A 23,992-nucleotide genomic window follows, 5' to 3' on the forward strand; every position below is an offset into this window, starting at 1 on the left:
ATGTTTGAGCTTTGGGTAAACGTTAAGGGTCAAGAATGAATGCTTGCTTGCTAATTTCTCGCAAATTTGCTGTAAACAAGCATGTCCCCCAATCGAAAGTGGATAGGATGTCTCATGTCTCTCTCTCTCTCTCTCTCTCTCTCTCTCTCTCTCTCTCTCTCTCTCTCTCTCTCTCTCTCTCTCTCTCTCTCTCTCTCTCTCATCCTTGCAGTTGAAACTTCCCGCTGTGTAATGTCTCGTCGTTTCTTATGTACCCCACTCATTAAACAATTTGACTTGACAGTCGACTGTTTTGTCTGCATCCAATTACTTCGGTACCAATACCAGTGAGCATACCACAAAACCGCAGAACGATACGAACAACCATCGTGCACGCAGCCGCATTGACCTCATAATCCAGCAACAAAACCCCATACCCACGCAGTTATCCGCATAATTGCAAACACGCAAACACACGAGCTACACGTAGGCTACACAATACGCAGGTCTATAGTTATTGTCATTTCACACATTTAATTTAGTCGAGTGCTTACCGTGCCAAAGGTGGATGACAGACCGGCTTGGCAGTGTACCAGTTCGTTAGTCTCATTCACGGTTGAACCTGGATGAAATAATGGAGAGCATATAGGGCTTTTGTAGGCTATGTTTCGAATATAAAAGTAGGCTGATGATAGGAAATAGGGATATCAAGAATGCTTGGTATGGTACTATATTTATCCGTGGTACTAATCATTATTGGCATGAAAGTATTGCTTTGAACATGTGACTATCAATATAACAATCGAATGGACCATTGGAAATGATGCAACCTGGAAGAACTGAACCGCTTGCGTACTGTACCTTCCAACGATTGGGCTATGCTCTGCTGTAGACCATTGACGATTTCGTCGAGCCCATTGAACCTCGCGACCTCAAATACGCGCTCGTCGTTTCCGGCAATTGTCCTGAGTTCTTTCAGGTCGTAGTGAGGACCAACCCCCACTGCGTAGGATACCACCCCATTTTCAGATGCAAATCTAGCGCTGTCTGCGAGATATCTGAAAATAAGTACTTTTATTAAATGGGTCAAGAAGCGTGAAAACGATAGAATTATAGCCCATTTAACAGGAACAGTCACCCATTTGGTCTGGAATATGGGTAGAGGGAAGTCAGATCGGGCCGGACCGTGTTCACCATCCACTTCAGAAAATATTTCGGACTTAAATCGGGTTGAATGATCACTTGACATAAATCATCGACATAAAATTTCTACTATAGTTTTCTGGCTCAAATCAGGCTGCAAGCAATCTGCCAGTTCCACTTCTTGTTCAGGTTCACGTGTGCGACTGTGTGTGACTCGTGCGTGATTTTATTAGTCTCCGGATATCGGATCAAATCGGGTATGTAGCAATATCATCGCTACAGTTTTTCGTTATATCGTAGGTATATACCATTTCCAAAACAAATGATGCAAGTTACTATGTTCATATTCCTTAATGGGGTTATTTCATTTTCGATATAATAGCCGGTCGTGTCCGCTGTTCGCTTTTATACTCACGTTCCGTCTGTTGATTTACCATCAGTTAATAGAATCATAATTCGCCCCGCATCCGGATACCTCCCAACATTTCCTTTAAAATCATACAATACGGTTTTGTTGATTGCGTGAGCGGTGTAGGTAGAGGATTTCTGGTACTGCAATTGAACGCAATTGATTCTTTAGTGCGGCATATATCATTGCACAGCTTCTTGGGGGTACAGAACGTCGATATACAATTGAATAGTATATTCATATTGAAATAAACTCGGAAATTTTCGGCTGATACTCGTCAGGGGTAATCGTCAGCAACTAGTAGAGAATTAAAAAAAACATCGTATATCAACAATCGTATCACAAAATTTGACGTCACCTGCATGAAATGTCGAATACGAGAGCGTTCAATGTACTATTTTTAGATGATACACGAACTCTTTTTGTTGACACGGCCTTGGCTGGTGTATTTTGATAAAAGTCGACTCCAAGGCACACAAATGAAAGTGTGAACGACCCTTAGCGAGCATTCGAAATCTGTCGTCTCGATAATTTTTCGGGATTATCCAACAAGTGTTTGCCAATTGCAGAATTTATGGCCTTTGATTGTTCCAACGAGACCTATACTTTCCATGATCGGGCCTACTCAACATCAATTGGTAAAATGGCTTATCGGCATCTTGGAACCTGATCGTGAAATGTACGGCACAGAATGTGTTCGTGATTCGTTCACTTTCGCCAGTGAGATACGAAGCCTGAATCTGCCGAATTCAGAAGTGTGCCTGAGCTCATTTGATATCTCTAGTCTTTTTACAAGCGTTCCGCTGCAAGAGACTATTGATTGATATTTGTGCCAACGCGCTTTACGGCGATAAGCTAGCACCACCATCATTGCCGCGTAAAGTTTTCGTTGGACTTTTACAGGCCGCTACCTGTTCTGTTGAATTTAGCTTTAACGATGTTACCTATAAACAAACAGACGGCATATATATGGGTTCTCTTTTGGGACCTATTTTGGCTAACATTTTTGGAGGATATTATGAGGGCGAGCTTCTCTCCCAGCATGTGTCCGTCAAACCATTGTTGTACCGCCGATATGTAGACGATATTCAGGAATGATTTCGACTGTGATCGATTTCTCATTCACTTAAACTCGCTTCACCCGGCTCTGCGGTACACAATTGAAAAAGAACGAAATAACTCATTGTCATTTTTGGACGTTCTAGTCGAAAAGCATGATACCAATAAATTTGAAAAATCTTCTGGAAACCGACATTCACGGCCAATACCTTCGTTGGAGTTCATTTAGTCCTAGACGCAGAGAAATCAACCTCATAGGCAGCCTCGTGCATAGTGCGTTGATTATGTTCGGTTCTGAACTTGGAACTTGACAACATCCGCAAAATCTTACTTGATTTACCCTGAACATGTCATCAACCACGGCATAGAGAGGAAAGTAACGCAATTTAACGCAAAAAAAGTCAACAGAGCCTGTCTAACGAACAACCAAAGATGTTTACATCCATCTGCCTTGGATAGACCCTATTTCCACCCGCTTTGAAAAGCAATTGATTTCAGCGGTCAAAGTGTTATGAGTCTTACGACACAGTGAAGACCAACGTGATTGTCACGACAACGCAACTGCTCTCTGCAGCACGTAAAGACGTGCTTCCCGCACTTCAACAGAGCAATGTGTCGCTGTGATTTTGGCTACGTGGGGTGAACGTCAAAGCGCTTGCAGGAACGCATAAATCAGCATGCCCCTAGATTCATTAGGACACGCTAGGTGAAAAGCTGCCCCTTAACTCATCCGCTCAAGATTGATGCGGAACAATCAAAGGCCATAAATTCCGCTATTGGCTAACACTTGTTGGATAATCCCGCCTGTGCGAAAAATTATCGAGACGACAGATTTCGCATACTCGGAAAGGGTCGTTCACACTTTCATTTGGGTGCCTTGGAGTCGACTTTTATCAAAATACACCAGCCAAGGCTGTGTCAACAAAGAGAGTTCGTGTATCATGTAAATCAGTGGTTCCCAACCTTTTTCCATCCACGTACCACTTCGAGGTTTTATGTAGTGCTCGCGTACCACCTACAGTTACGCGCGCCGTAGGCGGTCCAAAATGCACTCACCATTTATGACGTCATCATCACGTATTTGATCTATGCGGGGTATAATAACTAGGGGGATTTTTTACCTAAAAACGGAGGATTTTGATCAAAAAACACTTAATTTTGACCAGATTTTGACATCACGTATGCAAACTAGGTGTTTTCGGAAATAGTGGTAAAATTGTACTACTAATATTCATTTTTGGTTGGGACTGTCAGTCCTTACGAAGTAGTTTGGCCTGAAAAAGCGTTTTTGACTTAAAAACTGACACATTTTTACATGAATGAACTTTATTTTAACATTATCTGGCCCTATGAAGAATTCCAGTATGCTACAACACGTATTATGGTAGAGTTGATTAAAATTTGTTGTGGTACAACGAAAGATGCTTTCCTACATTCTCGGGTGGAAAGTGTCCGTCCTTACTAAGTAGCTTGCCAAGAATGGAGAAGGAACGTTCAACAGCAGCAGTTGTTCGCTGACAACACTGAAGTTGTGCGTACACTGCTCGTGACACACCATGTTGCTTTATTCTGACAATGTTGTCTACATCATAATTTTTCATCATGCGCTTCTTGATATGAGAACCATGAAATGCACAAGCAGTCTCGCTCCAGTTGGGATAGTGCGGTACATTGACCATAACATCATGTCAATTATCAACCTATTTGTTTCGTATGACCGTTTATGATTCATGATGAGCAGACAATGGACCTTCTACAGGGTTGTAACCAAGTCACAAGGCTCCGAGTCACAAGTCAATCTCACTTTTATAGTTTTGACTCGAGTCAAGTCGAGTCATTTTCAATTCACCGCCGAGTCAAGTCCGAGTCCAAGTCACCGAGCAGAGGGTCGAGTCCGAGTCATGGTATTATGACTCGAGTCAAGTCCAAGTCATTGTATTGACTGCCCAGTTTCCAGTTAAAGGCTTGTTAAATCCACTCTATATAACTCTGTTTGGTGATATCGAATGATTCTCATTTAATATATTCTAATTTTCGTCATTTTTAGCCGTTTCTGGACGCATTTTCAAGTACCAGTACGAAATCCCAATAGTGTGATTACCTAACTATTCCTCGAAATTACATTGAAACGTCGGTCTTGGCCTTCCGAGTCTCGAGTCATATGACTTGGTTCGAGTCATGCGCAATGACTCGAGTCCAAGTCGAGTCAATACCAATTCCCCTAGTAATAGCAAATTATATTAAACTAGGCATTATCAGCCACGGTTGATGGGATGAATGGAATTGTATTTTCATCACTAGTAAAAAAGATCCAAAATCGACCCCACCTGAACCAATAACACCCTTCGATGAAAAAAAAAACAGAATCTACTCGCGTACCACAGTCTGGAAGACCTTCGCGTACCACTAGTGGTACGCGTACCACAGGTTGGGAATCACTGATGTAAATACTACATTGAACGCTCTCGTATTCGACATTTCATGCTGGTGACGTCATATCTTGCGCTACGATTGTTGACATATACGATGTTCTTCTGAATTCTCTACTATAGTTGCTGACGATTGCCCCTGACGGGCAATATTCGGGTTTATTTCAATATGAATATACTATTCAATTATATCTGATTGTGTGTAAATGAAATGCGTGTAATACGCAGACGTTTGAATATGGCCCTTGGTAACATATTTTTTATCATGATTTAATCATACGGCTAGTTTTAAGTGCCCTTAGCGGAATTGTTACAATGTCCTATGCAGACATGTCACGGGATATGCCTCGACCACATCATCCAACGGATGAATACAGTACAAACGTAAATATTCCAGGCGGGTATCAATTATCTAGTCTCAATATTGCTCGATTTCCATCACGTGTAAGGCAAGAAAGGGTCTTCTTGAACACCTCCAATCAATGAAAATTAACATTCATTTTCCGCGAATGCGTGCATTTCAGGTAAAAAGAATGCGCGTCTAATGTTGTTGTTGTTGAATTAAACGTAACTGCGTGAGTATAAGTTTTGACGCACTAAAATTCCATAATTATTTACCTTGATTGCGTCAACAGTGGCGTTGAATATGTCTCTGTCTGTATATTCGCCGAGGGCTATCTCCGTTTTAATCAACTTCTGATCGTTGAGTTCGCGTGATCTATCCCAGTGAGAATACTGCACCTGTATATTGCAATGTTTTACATCGTGCGCAGATCATAGTTCAAAATAGAATGAAAATGATGATCATGATATTTTTGTTGTATTTGCATTTCTTCAATAACATATTATGTCTTTTGTGGTAACGATGCCCGTATCCCATGTTAGAGAGCACAGCAGCGTTGTACTGACGTGGAGTTATCAAAATGTGGTTGTTCAACTGCGTTGCCTGTATTTTATCTCGATATTGAAGTCATATGCGGCCAGCGGCCTCTACGAATTTTGAAAAGTGGCCCGATACCCATTTTGAGTTGGCGACCCCTGTTCTAAAGTAAAGCAAAACCAATACATTACCACGCCAATCTTGACTGTTGATGAAATATTGAAGCCCATAGATACGTTTTTAATCCACCTGAGCGTCAAGTCGAAATTTTTCTGCTTGATCGAAGCTGAGCCGTCAATCACGAATATAAGGTCGATGAGGTGATACGCCCGACATTCTAAGATACATCAGATCGAATGAGCACGGCATAAAGGACTTGTCTTCGCGATTAGTCAAATTAACATCAATGGCGCTCACACGTCGCACACTGACCATTGAGAACTATCTGGTACTTACCTGTCTTACAAGGATTCAAAATGCTCCAGCTGCCCTGGAGATTAGCAGCTTCATATCGTTCTTCCCATGTTAGTACGGGTTCCATATCAAAGGGATACGACTTCCCTGTGTGATGGTTAGGTAGTACGCCGTATAGGAGACAGCCCCCTTCCAGTTGTGGTAGGTTTCCACAGTGATGAGAACGCAATGGTCTACACACCTGCGAATACAAATTTCGCATCAAACACGTTCAATATCTGAGCGTTAAGTGTAGAGAAATGTGCACTTGGCACGCTTGATACACAATACCCTGGGAGGTATACTTGAAAAGCAAAACTAGCGATCCTCTGACAATGGTTTTCATAATCTCGTGTTGAAACAGTCTCGTGGAGCTGTACATGCCAAAATGTGGAAGAATTTATGACAATGTCTCATTGGAAGACGGGCCTAGTCCATAGGTTACCATAAAGGGCTCCATGCTTAACTAAGTATAGTCAGGAGAATCTCGTAGATGGCTTGAAAAGCAGATGTTGCGATATATGGACTCAGTTATGTAAATAGACAGGTATAAACCTATTAAAATGTATATAATGATGATGCGGATGTCATAGTGCTTGACTAGTGGCAGACAATGACAAAGTGCTATCCATCGACAAGGTCAGCAATTATTACAATGTCGCCCATGGGCGGTCATGGCTGTTTGCCTGTAGTAAACTAATCTACGAAGGTTAGTTAGTTACCCATATTTGCCGATCCAATTCACTGCATTGTCATTACGACATTCCAGCTTATAATCTTGTGGTACTTTTACGGTCAAATCCTCCCATTTTGTAAATCTAACTGGAGCTACACTTTATGCAGTTTAGGCCTGTTCCTGAACATACATTCATGTATCACCAGGATCATCACTCTCGGGATCGATACGAATATTGAAAGTATACGCTTTATTTTCATCGTCAATTTAGGTTTCCAATCGTACCATATCCACGAGCTGCGGTCCAAATGAAGAAGACGTGTTCAGTGTTGAGGTATACGTATTTACGGACATCCCGGTCGCGTCGACTCGTATGGTAGAATAAAGCTCTTCGGGGTGGAATTCTGACTGGAACGCTTCGACTAGTTTGCAACTTTGAGAACTGCTATTCAATCCGACCAAGATACCTGTGATCATGCAGAAGGATTTACTGTAATATATCATATCCTTGATCGGGTAATGCAGCAGACGAGCCAGAATAGTGTTCTTTGTTCTGCCTCAGCAGCAGGGCATGGTATGGTATGGTATGGTATGGAAGTATGGTATGGTATGGATCGATATTTTGGTATGGAATATGGAACAATGCAAGTATGGTATGGAATGGAAGATTTTAATCTATGGTATGGAACGACATTTCCATACTTCCATACTTTGGTATTTTATACATTTTATCGTGATCAGCTTCATGAAGCGTACGTTGTTCGCTGTTCACGGAATACGATCGATTTTGTTATGTGTGAACGTGAACTATTGAACGCTGTGCAGGAACAAATGCACGCAACGGTTTTATAAGAGCACTTGGAATGACATGATTTTGTGATGTAATAATGACAACAGTAATGTTGATCCGATATTCTACTGAGTCTAGACATCTCGTCTCCGAACTAAAGTCTATCATGAGACGCAATAATTGGTAATGTAGGCCACTCTAACTACCTCATTCCTTGAGTGCCGACAGCTTACAAGCACTCATGATGCAAACGAACTAATTGCTCAAGGTGATTGATAATTACATTTCCTCTGAAATTTTGTCTGCACAATTACACTATTTACATACCGAGATATCTTATTGGTCATATTTCAAACGCTCTCGCATTAAGATTATAGATCAGGGAGTGGGGTAGATAGAGTTTGAAATTCTCGCCACGCTAACCCCAACCAAATACTGTACTAATAATCACGCAGATCGCCTGCAACTGGGATATTTTATGGGTGCGCCTATATTATAAATTATTTTGCGAATATTTACTTCAAACTTGCATGTGCCTCATGCCAATGTACCGGAAATGCGATGATATTCTTATGGAGCAGGGGCGGGCAACTTCTCCAGTCGGCGGGCCGGATATAGGAAAATTAAGTACTCGGCGGACTGGACTGCTGAATCGAAACATTATTCGCCCTTATATACAAGGAATAAATCGTATTTAATGAATGTATTTTAACGACAGCAATGTCACTTCAGAGGCATTTCTCGCTGATAATGACGAATACAATGTGGATTTGAGAACCGTATTGTCATAGGCGCCGCCATGTCTGCTTCGGTGCAATCCTTAATTAACATTTCAAAGTGTTTGGTAAGCCCGGTACCCAAAATTTACCATGATATCAATTCATTAGGGTTGAGTACATCGTAAATGCCGATAGTGCAAGTCTTCTCGCTTCGACGAACTTACGCGTAAGCTCCACTCTTGCACGCTGTGCAGTGCGCACATGTGTATAGTAACATACAGTCACTAAAATTTGACGTTAAGGCAGGTAGTGGAGAATCTCGGCAGACTGGGGCCGCGGGCCACATTATCATGTGAGACGGGAAACTGTCCGCGGGCCGGACAAAATCTCGTCGCGGGTCGCAGGCGGTATGTTGCCCGTCCCTTTTATGGGCGGTCCTAGATAACAATCTGCTGACTATCTCATTTTGCTCGCGGAAGCTGTATAGTAAACGTAGGCTACACGGCACCTCACCACAACAGACTCTGTAAAACTATTACCAGGAATTAGATTCGCATCATGGCTAGTTTAAGCAATAATGACATCCAAAATATCAATACCGGTAATACAGGTGCTAGAAAAGGTACTATACTTGAAAGTATGGAATATGTATCAAATATGGTATGGAACAATGTTGGTATGGTATGGAAAATTGCAAGTATGGTATGGAGAGAGGAAGGCAAGTATTGAGTATGGAAAATCCTTGTTCCATACCATACCATACCATGCCGTGCTCAGCAGGATGTATGCATATTGCTACCCCTTTCAATGATGACTTGATTTAAATAAGCACGTGCAGCTCTGAAGGCCTGTACATTGTCATAAAAGCTAGCGCAATTCTATAAAGATATTTGGTGAACGTTATGGACTTATATAGCGATGCCAGATCAAGAGACTGCAGCTGGTCGTTTCAGCATCCGCATGCTGCCCGCCAGACAATTTCTTCCGACCCGCGAAGCAATTATGAGTAAATTGAAAAATGCCTATAGTATCCTGAACATTTGTAACATTTCCATTAAATAATCCCTCCAGACAGCAAATGTTCACAGGCCACAAACCTCTCGACTGTGGTGATGCAGTTTCACTCTAGTCACCATTAGGAACAAGAGGGTGATATTGACAGATTTGACAACCAGTTTCGCGAAGGCAAAACGGTGCACACTGAGTTCGGAGTTTTATAGGAAATGAACTTAAAGGTAGTTATTTATTCACAGAAGCGAAAAGGCCAATACAAAACCGGTATATGCAGTATACATGGAGAATATATCAGTTACACAAAAAACTTATTCCAATATCTGTGGTCGCACTGGACTCCGGAGAACCGCGAATCACGATTTAATACCAAATTCCAACGTCCGCGAGTTAAATTTCTATAGCATTCTCCACATAATACGACTGAAGCAAAGGCAGCATAGAAAGACGTCAACTTGTATCGTCGTTAGCGCCACTGTGTTAGCGGTTCATAACTATTCAACCGACCAATCATCCTATTTTGCCCAATTCCATTGTTCGCGAATCAAGGTGTTACTACATGCTAGAATGAAACTCCTATGATCCGTGGTACCAAATAATATACCGTGCTATTATGTACATAGGCTTGACAAGAAAGTATTCACGAGTAAAGGAAGGGCATAAGGCAGGGCCGGCCGACCCGTGGCCCGCGGGCCACATGTGGCCCGCGAGAAGGTTTTGAGTGGCCCGCGAGGTAATTTCCGAAATTTCTTATATCATCAAAAATGGATTGCACAGATTGTGAACTTGCATGGCGAACCAAAAATTTGATTAGTCTGCTGCCAGTGATATATTATTATTGGCATATTGACATAGAATAGACCAGTGCTTCTCAACCTGGGTAACAGTTCGCACTTGTGCGAATGAAAAAAATTGCAGTGCGAATGACGAAGGTGGTGCGAATCAAAATCGTGAATAATTCTTAATTTTTCTGCTGTGGGATATTTTAATAAGGTTAATAGTAGATTCAAGGTCAGTGTAACTTATGTAGTTGCGACTCAACTGTAAAAACTTGTTTAACTTACGACGCACCACTCATCGTAGCTCTCACTAGCCGTAGTGAATTAATATTGTCGCACTATAATTATTACGCAACTAAAAGCCTGGTTTGGAATCTGGAGTGTGGCAGACAAACAGTATATCAGCCTGTCTGAGTCTGCGACAGGCTGGAAGAATGACCTCAAATGGACTTTCTGCTTTCTTTCGCTAAACAATCATCATATTTTCGAAATAACTATTCGATTAGCGCGAGGCACGAGGATAGTAGTAAATACCATCATCACAGACTCACATTTGCAAGTTACTGTAACGCAAATTTTACCCATTCAAGGGTTATTAAAGTATGGACTGCAAAGGGTATAATTTTGGGTCGACACGGTACCAGAGCTATCTGTTAATATGTATGTAATTTTTGTTGAGGTCTCTGTGTTGGGTACTGTTGCCAATAAGCGAAACACGCAAAAAATTTGGCTTTATCATGAGAATTCATGATAAGATTTGTCCGACTGGTTTTTCTGGAAAACATGGTCGAAGACCGCTGGAATGAACTAGTGTAGGGTCGTGCAACGAGCGAGTTCAGGCCTACGAGACTCATTAATTTCGAGGTCAATCCCTTCTTGGTCGGAGCATATTAAGACGTAAAGTTTTGGCCAACAAACCGCTGATAAAATGCGGTGCCAAAAACAGAAGCGGCGACAAAACCGTGGCCAAAAAATGACCGATGCTGGCTTAATATGCTCCGCTGTCGACACGGAATAATCTCGTTCTTGCAATCGAGTAGACAGTATTACAACTGCGACATGCAATTTAATTCACCCTAATTTGAAATCGCGTGCGTCCGACATGTTTTTTAGAGCTTTGTTGGTTAGAATTGTGGCGTGCGCGTTCTGTACGTCATACATGTCCGTAAAATCGTAGCATACAACTGTAATATTAAAAATGAATTCCTTTTCATGGGTGAGGCTCGGGTCGCGAGATGCCACAAAAACTCAGATTTTGATGGTAGTCTAAAAAGCTGCTTTACCGTTATTAAACTGTTATGAATTCTCAAGTTAGATTGAGCTACAGAGCAGAACACACAGTTTCGTGAGTTCATTTGCTCTTCTCATATGCTCGCGGGACAGAAATACTTTCCTTGATCGTTTTGGACCTTATTTTCGAAGACAGGGCAAACGTCTCAACACAAACATGCGGATTTTTCACCCTTTCGACAAACTGGAGCCTTTGTGTCAGCTCTCAAAAACTATTTCTACAAGCAAGTATTTTCTCTCGCGAAAAATACGCACTATTTTGGATAGGAGAGCAGAACAGATTTTAAGACCTGGCCTGCAAGCAGCACTAGTAGATATTCTTGTACGAAACCCAACAACTTGTTTGACCGAGAAGGGTTTTAGTGAAATAGTTGAAATCAAAACGAGCGAAAAAGTTGCCTTTTTAATGAGACCCTTGATATAGCTTAAGCTACATATGGTAGCCAATTTGTTGCACATCAGAACAAAATATTGTTAAGCATAGCTTCATCTTCTTTTTTGTATAACAATTTTCTATTATTTTGTGCGAATGAAATTTATTTTAGAAAAAAAGTGCGAATGGAGCTCAAAACGGTTGGAAAGCGCTGGAATAGACGATATGCTCTGATAAAAACTCTTCGTGATCAAAACCAGCTGGGTTGGTGCAAATCATTACACGTCTTGTGAGACGCTTTCGAACTTCAACAATATGACGTCGCCCAGGCAGATATCTAAATCCTTCAAGGTAAAATTCGATTTTATCACAGTGACAAAAAGAACCCCATATATGCGTCCCATTCATGTCTATCAGAGCCAGGCAGACTAGTTGCCGATGTCGCGTTCGAATCAGACCGATCCCGGGCGCATTAGCGAAAACCTGGGTATTTAGATGTTGTTTCGCGCTCGTATACATACCACATTCATGAAGTGCGCCCTGTAATCTCGTGTTATCTTGGTTTCGGATTTGCTTTGTTTCTGGTGATCCAATGAGAAGTCTGAGAGAAAGAGAATATTAATTTCCAACATTAATAATACAAATATCTCCCCAAAGCAATTGAATCGGAAAACAACTAAAGTCGATATAATCATTCGTCATTGGAATTTTTGGTGGCTTGGTGACTGAAAATGAAGAATGATTATATTATTATTATAGCAAAATGCATGAATATAGTCGCGCGATGACAGGAACAAATTCAGGTGCATTGCTCGATCATAATGAGTATCATTGGATCTCAACGGGATCACGATGACAGCAAGAAATCAAATTCAACGCAAAACTAAGAGTAACCTTTTTTTGGAGTCATAAGTATCATCACTACCATGCTGGTATAATGTAAGGAAAACTGTGTTGTGAACCCCTGACAGGTTCAGGTTCGTGTGAACGTGAACCTTTTTGAAAGGTTCTGTGTGATCGAGAACGTCAACCTTATGACGTCACATGACGTCATATTGCTATTTAAACGTCACAAAATGTATTAACCGAAGCAATTGAAGGCTATAATAATCCCATAAAATCAATATCTTCCGTCGCTTTGCCAACAATCTCGACGACGACTTGCAAGGGAATATAAGGCCAGCCCAGACAAATGTATTCGGCGTCTGACTATTGCGACATTGTTATTGAGCAGCGTGTAAAACGGGTTTCTATACTTGCTACCGATATTATGCCATAAACAAGTTATACAGTAGCCAACACCATAATCGCACAGATTTGGTTTTTATGATACAATGAATATATCAAATCAAGATGATGTTGATGTTGTGTGATTGCGAGTCAAGCTCACAGCAGAGAGTCACTAAATATTCATAATCAGAAAGCTGAATATTTCGAGCAAAACCCTTGTAACGAAGCAAGTAAAATTTTTGAGATTGGCAAGGGATATGCTCGTTTAGTGTTGATGTTTTTATGCTGCCAGAGCCATGCACACTTGCACAGAGTGGTCTGAAGTTGAGATGCAGAGAATTTACACCAAGTATGTAATAATGACGCGGTAAATCGTAATACATGAAAAAGGTTCACAGTGCAGAACCTATCAAGGTTCGTTTGTGAACGTAAACTTCTAAATTCCTGCTTTTCACACACAGAACGCGAACATGAACGCCATCCCTAGTATTAACACATTAAAGCAGACCACTGCCATGCATAGTGAAATTCGTATTCGTGTGGTTGAGACGTCCAACACCTATATCAATTATATATTTTACGAGTCCGCATGCTCGCAATGAGTATAAGGCTCCGTACTTACGAGGCAACGCTATATATTTACTTTAGGGTCGAGCCTCGTCGGCCAAAGTATGCACTATAGAGCGAATTTTCATGTGGTTGATTCAGCCTTCATAGCATTACCATCAACTACTATTCTTACCTCGCGGCAGATGTGGATGAGCCTTCATAGCGCGTCAAAGAAAATGAGTATCCAAACTGGAGATTCGTTTCATAGGTACCGCTGTGTGGAGGGGTGAGATTAAAAGTCCCGTATCCAGTTTCGATGTTGAAGCAGTCCGTGCCAATGCAAATAGTCGATAGGTAAATGTACGCTCCGTAATATAAAACGAAAGTATGTCTTCGTACCATCATGCGTGAAGCTATCTCACTAAAAATATAATTATAGCCGCTAGCCTAAGCCACAATCGCTTTACATGTATCCTTCTGCATATAACAAGCAACAGCCAAGTAGATATTTTTGTAAAACTCGTGAATCGACGCCGAATATGTTGCAGAAGCGACCTTCAGCGTGATCTGTACCGTTTATCCACAAAGTTGGTGCGCCGTCAGAATTGGACGTTTCATAAAACCTGAGATTCGATTACTATTGGAGAAGTAATGTGACTGAGACTCAGTCTGGTAAGCTAGTTTCGAATTACGCTCGACTCCATTTCGTATACTACCGAGCAAATGACGCAATTCAATTTGGTTTCCATTGATCTCCGGAAACAAGTTCCCAATAACCCAATGATGGAACAGCAGCGTGTAACGTTTTTGTCATCGCACTTGGCCAATGCCCATGGCATGATTCATGACTCGTGTGCAATTTTTCGTCCCAGCTCAGTCATTGTAAAACCAACAAGTCTTTGGAACAGTTGCGATGATCAGCTTCACAGTAAGCAAATACATTTCTTTTTTGGATGCCGAACATACGACCCACGGATCAGATCCCGCCTGTCGGACCATTTCCTCTAGTCTGCGAAGCAAAATGCTTATAAAATCAAAAAAGCGTGTATCATCTATTACAGTGGTTCTCAGTCGGGGGTCCGCGAAGCTTCTAAATTTGAAAAATGATTGATAACCTAAATTCTATTTTTTTGTAATTATAAGGAAATCACGATGCAGTTTCGTTTCATACCTGCTTAAACTTCAGGACTCACATCAACAGAATGGCCGTCTGAGATGAAACATCCCACTGTGAAAACTGATTTTAATTGCCGAAGTCTCAATAGCCTACTGATGCAAACATATTGTCGTTTAGGGGTGTTTTGGTGGAATTTGTGGGCATAATAACAAGTTGGAGTAGTAAGGTCAATCAGGGTGACTTCGAAAGGTTTGCAAATCTTGGATCTGAAGTCGTCAGTCTCAGCATGTATTGTGAACAGTAGTTTGAAATTCCTGAAGTTTTTCCTAATCTGTCCCAATAACGGGATTGAAACCTTGCCACGGAATCCATTTTCACCTGTAATATACATTATTATCACTATTCCAAAATACATTCAATGTGAGCTGCTACATGGAAATGACTGGGCTTAACGGTCATTAAAAAATTCTGTTTCTCAATTTTGGCGCTATATATGTTGCGATTATGCCCGAAGGTGTCGTCGGTAGCATTACTCGCTAATATTATAATTACATTCGTCACCAGCTATCTTTGGGGGAATAGATTTTCGGCAATCGTTTATATCAAATCGAAGCCGCGGATTTCCAAGACACGACTGCGTACTGACAGCGAATTTCTACACATAGTATGTTGTTTGTCACTAGCCTACAGTTATTATTTGCACAAGAGAGATGACGGTTAGATGATAATTGAGCTAAATTTGAACTGAAACTTGCGGGGGTCCGTGAAGACAAAAATGTTGAGAACCACTGATCTAGTACATTAAAAGCTGACATTTATTACCTCAACTGGAATTGGAAAATGATATGTCTGTAAAACTACCCCAGTAGGGCTATATAGTATTAATTTTATTGATTCGAGTTGAATACTTCATGAGCTACGATATTTTCGAGTTCTGAAATAATACGGTCCTTGCCATTACTTCATCTACGAGAATTATTATTGTTCCGATAGTCTGCTATATTCCACTGTGGAAACATGTAGTACGAAGCTTCGCAAGTTAGTGGAAATGACATATCTTTGAAGTTGCGATAAACCGACGACATTGTCACACCGTGCAATGAAAGGGGTATAGGTAAAAAATACCATATTATATTTAATTTGGTGCAGAACTGATATTTTATGCTGTGTGGTCGCATAAAAGATGGATATTCGAACATTCCATATCATATTTACAATGTACTCGAATAGCTTACTCGATTCGACTCGAAGCCCAATACTCGATGCAGTGCAGAATCGAATAACTCGCAGGTACTCGATTTTTCCCAACCCTATTCGTGACGCTATACAAGTAGGTACAATCGAATACAATAATGTACCGACCAACCAACACCATAGTAACTCCAAGAAGACACACCAACAAAACGAAATCCAACGTCCGCAATCGCTGCATATATTTGAGCATACAAGAAATCGTAACGTCGTAAATTCATACTTAAGGCTGCATTTAAAACAAAAATCAATTTAAAACAAACATGTTTAAAACAAGGCCCTTGTTTGAAACAAGGCTTGAAGGCTTGAAGCAGGCTCAAAAGTTTTTCGTAAATCAGCATAAACAATATTATTTTCAAGCGGATTTATGCTATTCAAAATTGTTCTTCGCGCCGCGCGCGAGTTAATGCAACGTATAATGATATTAGTATGGGCACCAGGCACCACACTCGCCAAAAATACAATCTAAATAAATATAAATAACCATCATTTACTGAAATAAGTCTGATCATATTCGCAATTATAAGCTAACGGTATATTTCTAGAGTTGGTTGAGGCCGATTGGATGCTTCAGTAACAGACAGTGGTTCCAAATCTTGGGGTCGCTCGTCTTCATCTGGGGATCGCGATGATGTTGGACGTAATCAGCTTCCTAGGCCGTGAGTAAGTTTGGGCAAGCTGAATTATTTTAGTAACCAGCTTATCAAGTTTTGAGCTTTGCCACGGAACATTTTCAAGTGGGAAATGAGGTCGCGACCATAAAAGGTTGGAAATCACCGGATGTGCATCCTGCTGGTGCATTTTATAGTAGCCTAATATATGGAAGAATCAATATTATTGACAGAATTCATACATAAAATTTAACAGCCAAATGCATATAGCAAGTGCCCAAAAAGTTATATCGACTACCCTATGGTGGGCCTAAGATCAGTGCTTTTTTGGGCGGAAGGGGGCAGAAAAAATGTTGTTTCCGGCCTGATTAAAACACATAAACAGATAGCCGCACCGGCCTAACAGTACAGCAGGGCTGTCAAACACAATCCTGACAGGCCAGACACGGCACGCCAGATGATTTCATCCGGCCCGTGGAGGAATCTATTGCAGACCCTGGCAAGTAGCAATCACCAGAGCTCACCAGAGCTCACCTTTGTCCCACTCCATTCCTGTGTAGTGTATACAGTCGATGGGCAATGCTTTGCTAGTGTGACGTCATATTGACCGTCAATGTGATGCACCTAATTTTAGAATACGCTAGTGGGCGCTAAAGAGTGTACGGAATTTGCTTCACGAAAATATGGTAACCCTACACTAGAACGCACTTTACTCCGTGCCATTGCTGTGTACAGCATTAAAATTCTGATGCGGCGTTTTAACATTGGTACTGTACTCGTTAACATTAAGCCATACAGCTCAATTCAATTTTTAAATGTGCGATTATTATTTAACTGTAACTGCAGTAAGAGCAATATGGGCGGATATAACGATGTGATCAATAGAAATTCGTTTTGTACCAAATGGCCAATGGTTTGACGTTCGATTTGGTGCACTCGTTACCAGTCCATCTGGTGTCGATCAAGTTTATCGGAATATAATATTTTCCCGTTGAAACGAATCGAATAATCGAATTAAGCACTGTACCATGCACATTGCACCATGCCCATAACGAATTAAACTATGCAGTATGCACATTGCACATTTACACGTTTATGAAACAGGTGATTACAAATTGGAAATCGCGTATCAAATCAGTAATTTGTCTCCAACATAAAATACCATGGGGTTTTGGGCTACTCTTCTGACATCCTCTATTTACGCTCGAAAATCCTTTACTGGGGTGAATGACGATGGTGCGCAGTAATGAATTCCAATTAGCATGCATAATTGCATACTCAATAACACTCCAATTTCGCAGCCCGATCACGAAAGAACGAGTATTTGCTCATCCAATTCATAGCAACGATGAGAGGGAATTTCTCGGCTCGTGCTCGTCATATCGACATGTTTGATTCATACAAATATCAGAGGATTGCAATCTAATTCCCACCATGATGAGTTAAAAGACCTTATCGTTGACCTGAAGTCACCTACCCTCGTAGCAATTTCAGAAATAAACTTTTCAACCAAACCCACGCAAAACGTTGATATATCGGGCTACAACTTCGAGTATACTCCGGCACCGAAGTCAAAGAAATCTTACGGAGGTGTTGGTCTTTACATTGAAGAAAAATTTCCTTACGAAATTTGCACGGACTACGATCTGAATGTCAAAGATTGCGAAGAGCTATGGCTGGAAGTTGATCACCCAATTGGAATTCACAAATCTTTTCTTGTGGCCGTATTATACCGTCATCCCACGAAAAACATGAACCAATTCGCAAAAGCGTTGGAGCGCTCACTGGACAAAGTCAACAGCGACAAAAAGATGTGTTTCATTGCGGGAGATATTAATATAAACCTTCTAAAACACAAAGGCAACGCATACTCCAACGCCGTCAAATCCGCCGGTCTCTACCAAATGATCACCGAGCCTACACGCATAACCGAAAAGTCAAGGACTTTGATCGACCACATATATACCAACTCGCGCGACATGGAAATCATTCCATATGTCATTTCGGCAAAAATCAGTGACCACAACCATATTGGTTTTCCATCACAAGAACAACAAAGGACACCCCCCGAAGCATATCACCTCTGCAGACGACGAGAGTTAGTGGACGAAGAAGCGCTCGATGATGCCGCATTCAATCAAGTTAAAACATCAGCCATCCCCCACATCTCCGTAAACAACTTTGACGAAAAATTTGTAGAGTTTATGTCTGCTATCAAATCACTGCTGGAACAATTTGCACCTCTACAGCGCCTTTCGAGAAGTCAAAGAAAATTGAAGCGAAATCCGTGGATGACCACAAAGCTGATTCAACTTATCCGTAAACGTAACCGGTGGCATAACCGAATAGACACCAAGAACTGCCCAGAACATGAACGAGAAAGATTTCGACGTTTCAGGAATCGCACCGTGCATCTCATTTCCAAGGCAAAAGCAAAGTACAATGAGAGATTTTTCAACAGACACATAAAGGACACTCGAAAAACATGGTCAGGACTTAACTCTCTCCTACATCGAAAACAAGGCCATAAGTCTGTTTCGGAAATTGTGAATTTGGATACCGGAAACAAACTTTCAGACCCGGCGGCCATCGCGAATCACTTCAATGAATATTTTTGTAACGTAGACCCAAATATTGCTTCTTCTATTACAAAACCTGTGTCGGCCAGGTCAGAGGTGAGATCGATATCCCAGTCAATTGTGCTTGAACCTACGACCAAATACAAAGTACAAGTAGCCATCCACAAACTGAAATCGCACAAGGCCGACGGCTATGACCAAATCCCATCATGGTTTTTAAAAATGATAAGCCTGCATATCGGTCAATATATGGCCCATTTTTTCAACTTCATGATAGAAAATGGAGTCTACCCAAGCTATCTAAAAAAAGCCAGAGTAGTCCCTGTACACAAAGCTGGGGATAGAACTAATGTCCCCAACTACCGTCCGATATCCGTTCTCCCATGCATCGGGATTGTATTCGAAAAGTTGCTCCTCTCCCGCCTGTCCTCATTCCTCGCCAAAATGTCTGTCATTTCCCCTCAACAATTTGGCTTCCGAAACAAACACCAAACCGCTCATGCCCTCCTAACAGTGGCCGAACAGTACTATGATATCTCAGAGAAGCGAAATGTGGGATGTAGCATTTTTCTCGACCTAAAAAAAGCGTTTGACTGCGTAGATCATAAAATTCTCATCTCGAAATTGGCGCGTTACGGACTTCGGGGCCCACAACTTGAGCTCATGAAAAGTTACCTCACTGGACGCCAACAAATGGTTGCGATCTCAGACACCTTGTCCTCTCCTCACCCGGTGACCTGTGGTGTGCCCCAGGGCTCAGTACTTGGACCGGTCCTTTTCACCTTATATGTCAACGACATTTTTGGAACCTCCTCATTGAACACCACACTGTTCGCTGATGATACTCACCTCCTCTCTTCCGCATCTTCGACGGCAGAGCTGGATGCCCTGACTGGTGACCAAATGCCCAAAGTCCATGAGTGGACGGCCCAGAACAACCTTTGCATAAACGCCTCGAAATCGCAATTGCTGACAGTAAATTCAAAAAATAACCTAACCGTTAATATCGCTGGTCAGCCCGTTTCCAACACAGATAATGCCAAATATCTCGGAGTTTTACTGGACTCGAACATGTCCTGGAAGAGTCATATTCAGTCCCTAGAAACTAAATTATCACCGAAGTGCGGCCTGTTCTACAGCCTTGGGCGCTTCATGCCAGCATGGGTTCTTCTGATACTCTTTAAATCCTTAATCCAATCGAAGTTACATTATGGCATCCTCTGTTGGGGGGCTGCCAGTAAAACTGCACTCAAGCCACTGCAGAAACTACAGCATAAAGTACTCCGAATCATAGCTAGGGCTCCAAAGGGGCCTGGCTGCCCATCCAATAAGTCGCTGCTGAAGAGATTTGGCGTCCTAAACATAGAAGATATGCGGAAACTAGAAATCGCCAAGTTTATGTATCAGTTTCACTGCGGTCGTTGCCCCGAATATTTCAATGACTTCTTTACCTCTGAATCAAAAGCGCACAAGTACAACACACGCGCGTCCACGTCGTCCAAATATCATATGATCGACCGAAAAGATCATCGCTCCATCAAATATGCCGGACCTGATGTGTGGAACAGTATCCCGCCGGCCATCAGACAGTCGACGAGCATGTCCACATTCAAGTCGAAATACAAGCAATTACTACTAAATAAATACAGTCCATCCTCAAGATTACCGGACCACGACTGACCTATCGATCTCGCTTCCGATGACATGCCGCCCTATTTCTTGTCGCATTCTTTTTCTATACTATCTTCTTTACTTTCATTCAGTGTGCATGCCTCCTCTTTATATCGCCTAGGCCAAGTTGGGTGTCAGATTCCATAGACTACTCCTTGTCGCTTCGACATCTTCCTGTCTTTTCATTGTATCGCATTTTTTGTGGTGTATTGAACTGATAAAATTGCTAATAAACCAATGATGCAACGAAATCACGTTTTTATCCTCTCTCCCATTTCGCGTAATACATAGTGATCATTATTTTCGAACCGTATACAATTGACCAACAAGGTTGTGCTGATGATGAAATTGCGGGTATGCCGAAAACCCACAATATTCACAGGCATATTTCGCATTCCGAGGTTCGGCACTTATAATGTATGAAAATTGAACATTGAACATGCGACTGCTCTGCTGTTAAATCCCCAGGAACATGGTTAGTCGGAAAAGGTAGCGCCAAAGAGGAAACGATTCTTAATTTCACGAAGGGCTGCTGTTGAATTATGTGAGCTGAGCAGATATGGTTGTTGCATATATAATAGCATCTTATGAAATATACGTCGGAGCCGGAGCTACCCCTCAAATAACTGGCTCCAGCTCCAGCTCCGGCTCCGACTGAATTCTATGTAGAGCTCCGGCTCCGGCTCCAGCTCCGGTAAAAATGCACGGCTCCGGGGCTCCGGCTCCGGGCTCCGGCTCCGGCTCCAAAGGCCTGGTCACAAGCAATATTCCCTCTAAGCTGCGTACCTGCGCAAATGCGCAGTGATGACACGGTCTCTGCGCACATAAAATCTAAGTTGCGCACAAAAAGATCCGAAGTGATGACTATTTTTTAGTCGTTACGCACTGTTACCCAAGGGTCTGCGCAGTGAGTTAGTGAGTGTGCGCAGACTCTTCAAAAATTAGAGGGATCATTGGTCACAAGAGTCATTACTGCATGATCTGTTTTAGTAGCGAGGAAAAGTGTTGCGTCAAATCGGGACCACCCGCAATAGTTTTGCAACGCTTAGGCATCAGAGATGAGGGAATCTTTCGGTAAAGATTCCGGATTGCGCTTCGTTTTCGGTATCCCACCAGTGCCTCGGAAATAGCAGCAACATGTCGCAGACAACTATCTATATCCATAGCAAAACACGAACATATTGATTGACTACCGCTATGTCAAATAGCTGAAATATACTGGTGCCGGTGACGAAATGCTATCTCCGGTTTATATAAAATGCACATGATTGTCCGATAATAAACCACATTCACGCGTCTCGTCAGGAAATTTGATTTAAACCAGAACCCTACCAAATAACCTCCGAAATCGGGAATCGCATCCGGGCCGTAATGGTACGGCGTTCGTCTCAGTAGGTCGTGCTGGATTCAACAGCCAGCTGGGCAGGGTTGTAATGACTCGAGTCACGATTTTCTGATGACTCGACTTGACTCGAGTCATTTTCTCAAAATGCAGAAATGACTCGACTCGACTCGAGTCAATTTCTGTATTGACTCGACTTGGGCTCGAGTCATGCGCATGACTCGAGCCAAGTCATATGACTCGAGACGCAGACCGCCAACACCGACATTTCATTGTAATTTCGAAGAATAGTATAGTAACCACACTATTTGGATTTCGTCTATTGGTACTGGTTCTTGAAAATGCGACCAGAAACTGCTAAAAGTGAGGGTAATTAGTATATTATAAATGTGAACCGTTCGATATCACCAAAGAGAGTTATAAAAGGTGGGTTTAATATGATATTAACAGGAATCTGAGCAGTCAACACAATGACTTGGACTCAACTCGAGTCATAATACCGTGACTCGGACTCGACCCTATTTTAGCTGACTTGGACTCGGACTTGACTCGGTGGTGAATTGAAAATGACTCGACTTGACTCGAGTCAAAACCATAAAACTGAGATTGACTTGTGACTCGGTGCCTTGTGACTTGGTTACAACCCTGCAGCTGGGTCACACCAATAGGCTTACGTAAACCTAAAACTGGTATCCTGGGCTTCTCCGCTAGGGTCTCGGCATTCCCGGATATCAGGGAGGAAGAAATGGTGGTGCGGACTTGATCACCCTACCAAAAATTGTATCTCAAAGTCATAGAGCTATATAAACACTGGAGTGCGCTACTCACGATATTTGCGTGATCACTAGAAGCAATTGCATTGTGGGTAGTAAGCTGGACGATTTAGTACGGGAGCTTAGGGAAAAGCATCACTACCACCAGAACGAGATATCTTTGACATGTCGAACACTCGAACTACACAGATAACACCGATATAAACACGAGATATTGGGCTGAAACAAATCCTGAATGTTACGATAATTATTCATTCAAAGCTCCATTCGTATAAAATACTACTAACTCATTACGAATCAAATATATTTAAACATTGGACGCTTCTCCGTAAGCGCCTGTACTAAGTCGTCCAGCTCACTACCCACAATGCATCTGCCCATGGTGGTCACCCAAATTTCTTAGCCGGAGATGGCAGTAGTTCGGGGCTTGCTCAAAGCACCTCAATGATGGAGAGTTTGTTCACGAAGATGATACTGAACTCACACACACACACACACACACACACACACACACACACACACACACAAACAAATGCACACACAGTTCACGGTCTTATCGACTACTCGGGACCTATCATCTGGAATGCATTACCACCACATATCCGTGAATTGCCTTATAATAGATTCAAAATAGCCCTACTTGATCACCTCTTGTCGTTACACTAACACTGTTGCCCTACCTCGCCCAGACATTGCTTCATTGATCATTTGCCACCATTGTTTAATGTTTTTTCCTCTATTTTCCTTTAACTAAACATTTCTTTACAGCTAGACTGTTCAGAGTCAAGTGTACCTGTTTGATGCTGGTGTGATCAGACTAGATGACCTTCACGGTCTTATCGATCATTCCTATCCAGGGTTGTAACCAAGTCACAAGGC

The 23,992-nt window shown here is 41.9% G+C and overlaps 2 protein-coding genes across 2 annotated transcripts in view; one reads left to right on the forward strand and one right to left on the reverse strand.

The window, feature by feature from the left end:
* LOC145458237 (integrin alpha-11-like) overlaps positions 1-23,992 on the forward strand; it is a 329,408-nt gene that overhangs the window by 268,753 nt on the left and 36,663 nt on the right. The window lies entirely within an intron of this gene.
* Positions 206-14,779, reverse strand: LOC145458246 (integrin alpha-X-like). The gene is made up of 9 exons (XM_080336575.1): positions 13,963-14,779; positions 12,512-12,591; positions 7,314-7,495; positions 6,356-6,554; positions 6,091-6,236; positions 5,638-5,760; positions 1,538-1,674; positions 841-1,037; positions 206-601 (listed from the first exon to the last, which is right to left on the reverse strand). The coding sequence occupies exons 1-9, from the start codon at positions 14,172-14,174 to the stop codon at positions 513-515; spliced, it is 1,365 nt and encodes a 454-aa protein (XP_080192701.1). The 5' UTR covers positions 14,175-14,779; the 3' UTR covers positions 206-512.

Source organism: Botryllus schlosseri, chromosome 16 (genome assembly GCF_051294905.1).
Source record: "Botryllus schlosseri isolate E-star chromosome 16, Bs_hap1, whole genome shotgun sequence".
NCBI lineage: Eukaryota > Metazoa > Chordata > Ascidiacea > Stolidobranchia > Styelidae > Botryllus > Botryllus schlosseri.